We start from the raw sequence: 4,104 nt of genomic DNA on the forward strand, positions 1-4,104 counted from the left end.
TCTAGACGACATCTAGTTACTTCGGCCCACACATGGACTGAATTTTAAGTCTCCAGCCAAAAGACTTTCTTGACTGAAGACTTGGGGGACTACTATTTGTACCATACTTAGGGCTTCCGTAGTTAGAGCTCGTATAAATACTTGGGGGACTCAAATGTAATTATATAATAAATGAAGGGGCAAATATGTAATAAGTGATGAGCCCTTATTCTATAAAAGGCTTCCTCACCCTCACAAACCTCAAGCTCTCATCCTCACAAACAGAGAGCTCTCTCAAACTCTCTCTTTCTCTGAGGGACTCCCCCTCACCCTTGTAGCCCATACATACAGTTAGAGAGAAATACAATCAACATCAGTGTGGACGTAGCCCAAACATTGGGGTGAACCACGATACATCTTGTGTTCTTTACTTTCTTGCAGATTCACGGTCGGATTTACGTTGTTCCAAGACCCTCCGGTTTTGTGCATCAACATAGTCCTTCCATTACAATTTTGTCAAAAATTCTATTATGTGCTGATGTGACACATAAATGGAGCTTACAAGTCTAATTAAATTTAAAAAATTACAAATAGGTTTAATAATGGGAATTATTATTAGCACTCCAAAAATCTCATTCTACACTCCAAACTTTCTATATTAGGAAAGAAATATACACTTGTGAGGAGTGTAGAATGAGATTTTTGGAGTGCCAATAATACTTTCCTTAATAATTTAATAGTTAATAAAAAGTTGTGAACCCAAAAACCCAGTTCTGCAATCACCTATGATCCTAGTCCACATTCCTCTACCTCATTCGTTGTCTATTATCTAAAAAAAAAATCTCAATACACTCATCTTTACACACTTCAACACCCTTCACTGAATTGAACCTGGATCGAGATCACCTTTAGTGACAGCTTGGCTGATTGACAATGATTTCTAGGACATCACCGTTAACATTTAGGCGATCAACATCCTCACAACCTTAATCTTGGAGAGCTTGTTCGGCGCTTCCCTACTGGTCTAGTGACTCAAAGAACAGCGATGAATGCCTTGAGATAATGAGGTTATAACTGAGGTGTGTATTATTGGTTGAAAACTATTTCCAAACTTTCTCTTAGGCCTTGATTATGCCTTGTGCCTTTGCAAATTTATGGAAAGAATCTCTCATCAGAGTAGGTCCTACTCTAAGATTAAAAAAATTCATTGTGCAAAAAGATATTTAGACAACTTTTTTAATAAATTATTAAACCTACATCAACACATAACAAAAAAATGTACATAACTGTGGCGGAATGATCGTATTGATTTGCGACACCTATTTTCAAGGACTACATTAATTGATTTTCAATTTTATGGATCATTTTGATGGTGTGAATCAATTTCAGGGATCATCTTGATGACGTGAGTCAATTTCAGAGACCATTTGTGATAAAAACTCAAACAGGTTCCACAAAATGGGTCAAATTAAGAGTGATAAATAGAGTGTTTTAAGTTGTGAAAAAATTTGAGCCTCTGGATCTAATTTAATAAAATTCTATGGTTGATATAAAGTTGGTCCTCACAAATCCTTAAAATAAGGACCTTACGTGAGCATCACTAGGTGCAACACTAAAGGCAAAAGAAGAGTAAAAATAATAGTAATGTAATTCATATATCTATTTTTAATTCTTACACCTCTTATAATTTTTGGTCGTCGGATCGAAAGCATTGATAAAAATCAATAATAAAAAATTAATAAAAGTGCATAAGAAGTAAAAATGAGTTTGTAAATATTACTTAAAAAAAATTCAAGTAAGGTACGACTGAAAAGATCCATAGCATCTCCAACTCATAGCTTAAATTTTATATTTTTTTTCATAAAAATGGAGTTAATACACCCGAAGCACTAGATACGTGGGAGAAGCTAAAAACGTCGCATCTATATCGTATCATTCATGTCATTGACATTTTAAACGCCCCACAAGTCACAACTTGGATCTCACAAGTCAACGAACACAACCAATTGCATTTGCTGGCCTGGCCCCCACCCCGGATACCTAAATAGTCCAAATTGACTCTCTCAGCATAAAACGACATCAAAACTAAGAAAAAAAACAAAAGGATTATTCCGATGCGCGCCCTTTTTGACTATTTCCACACGCAACGAAGATTTCAACCAAAGAATCCAATGCTCCGTCCACCAACACAATTAATTTCGTATATAAAAAAAAAAAAGAAAATTAATAAAAAAATTGAATAAATTCAATAACTCATCAAAAGTATATATTCCATTTTCCATCTCTCTTTCGCCCTTCTTTTCTTCCATAATTTACATCATATACCCCTCCGTTTCCATTACACCGTATATTTCATTTTTGTAATTCAGCATCATTTTCTTTTGACTTGTGAAATAGCGCTAAGTCCACATGCTGTGTACTTCTCCACTGTCACGGCGTGCCTTCAACGGTGACGATCGGGAATCAAACTGTGGACCCCGCGTCACTCTATTCAGGACGACTGGAAAACAAGGCCCACATTAGCGGCTGTGAGGGAAGGGTAAGGGTGCGGGTGACGGTGCTCAGCTTCGTAGGTAACGACGAGCATCTTGGGGTCGTCCTGTGCTCTCTCCACGTGTTTCCTTGCTGGACACCCTCTCACTGTACTGCACCTATAATACCCTCTGCAAACAAATAAATACAATTAAAATTAATTTATGAGCTTCATGGAAAAAGAACATTCAGATCTGTGTTTGACTTTCAAAAGATGTGCGGTTGAGATTTAAAGAAGAGGAATAATACCTCGGGTGAGGTGAGCCCTTGATCGGCTTTTGACCATACTTTCTCCAGGCGAACTCGTCCGCAGGTATATCGGCGGTTTTCGAGCTAATCGCCGCCACTCTGATCGTCCTCTTAACCTTAGACTTCCTACAAATAATTAAAACAAATATTCATTTAATACAATAATCTTCAAACAAAAATGCTAAAATCAGTACCTTCTTTTCTTGTTCAAAAAAAAAAAAAAGTACCTTCTTTTAGAACAATGGCAGTGGCCCGACGACGACGACGTTTTAGCGGGTTCGCCCTCGTGACACCGTTTCCGGTGAGATTGTGGAAGGGGCGGTTTTCCAGCGGAGAAAGCCGGAGGCGTAGGCACAGAAATCGATGAGAAGGTTTTACCGTTGGAAACGCTGCCGTCTCCGATTGTGTTTGAGGAAAAAAACGACGACGTAGTGGAGACCGGAGGGGACACAGTAGTGGAGTAGTCCTTGTCCGATTTTGGGGTTTGAAAAGCAGTCAAAGTCGTCTGAGGTTTCGGATGGACCGAATCTGAAGCTGGTTTGGCCGGTCCGCGACGGAACCGGGCGTGACCGGTCCGGTTCAAGACGGAGATTAGGTGCTTGAACTTGGTGACGGTGAAGTCGCTGATTTCCCGGCAATCGAGTGGAGTGTGGGACGGGGTTTGATTGGACAGGGTGCGGATGAGGTGCTGCATGCTTTGCAGGCCGGCGGAGGCAGCTTCTTGCACGGCAGTCCGATCGTCCATCTTGGAGAAGCCAACTAGATCTATAGCCATCGGAGCTGGCTTTTGCTTTGAGAATACAGAGAGACTTGGGAGGGAGGATTGATGGAGTTATGAATTGGGAGAGTTTGAGAGAAGGGAGGGGGTTGGGGGTTGGGGGTTAAAAGGGAAACGAAAAGATGGTGTAAAAGTCAAAGGATGGGATCCAAGGGTAGAGATTTTTGCATGGGACATGATGACACGAAGACAAAACAAGTCTGAAGGGGGTTGGTGATGGGTCCCACGTGAGGCAAAAGAGGAGAAAGAGGGTTCCGTCTTGTAACGCACTGACTTTTTAGCTTTAATTATTGACCAATGGCCGCGGCATTCTGAGTTGCGTATGTTGACTTTATCATCTACTCAAATCAACCAAATAAAGAATAATCATGTTGTATGATCTGCTTTTCCTTTCAAGATCTCATCATATCATATACGATATGCTTGCAAGCTCCAAGTTGCAACTAATTAAATACGATATTCTCCTAGTTATATTTTCCTTCATTTTTGTTTTGTTTTCTGTATGGATGCTTGTCAAATCTGGATCTGTAATGTAGCGATTGTCTATGCATTGTATATCATGTGGG

At 39.8% G+C, this 4,104-nt stretch overlaps 1 protein-coding gene across 1 annotated transcript; it reads right to left on the bottom strand.

Annotated features, from left to right (window-relative positions):
- Positions 1-2,202: 2,202 nt before the first annotated feature.
- On the bottom strand, positions 2,203-3,628 carry LOC126597458 (probable WRKY transcription factor 11). Its single transcript, XM_050264253.1, has 3 exons — positions 2,988-3,628; positions 2,761-2,886; positions 2,203-2,642 (listed from the first exon to the last, which is right to left on the bottom strand). Exons 1-3 carry the CDS (start codon positions 3,533-3,535, stop codon positions 2,471-2,473), a joined length of 846 nt encoding a protein of 281 aa, XP_050120210.1. The 5' UTR covers positions 3,536-3,628; the 3' UTR covers positions 2,203-2,470.
- Between the last annotated feature and the right edge of the window lie 476 nt (positions 3,629-4,104).

Source organism: Malus sylvestris, chromosome 13, assembly GCF_916048215.2.
Source record: "Malus sylvestris chromosome 13, drMalSylv7.2, whole genome shotgun sequence".
Classification (NCBI taxonomy): domain Eukaryota; kingdom Viridiplantae; phylum Streptophyta; class Magnoliopsida; order Rosales; family Rosaceae; genus Malus; species Malus sylvestris.

Excerpts from the sequence above, each read along its gene's own strand:
- LOC126597458 (XM_050264253.1), bottom strand. The coding sequence starts at position 3,535 with ATGGCTATAGATCTAGTTGGCTTCTCCAAGATGGACGATCGGACTGCC. Across the intron at positions 2,887-2,987 it reads TGCCATTGTTCTAAAAGAAG|GAAGTCTAAGGTTAAGAGGA; the intron begins GTACTTTTTTTT and ends AATTATTTGTAG. Across the intron at positions 2,643-2,760 it reads AAGGGCTCACCTCACCCGAG|AGGGTATTATAGGTGCAGTA; the intron begins GTATTATTCCTC and ends ATTTGTTTGCAG.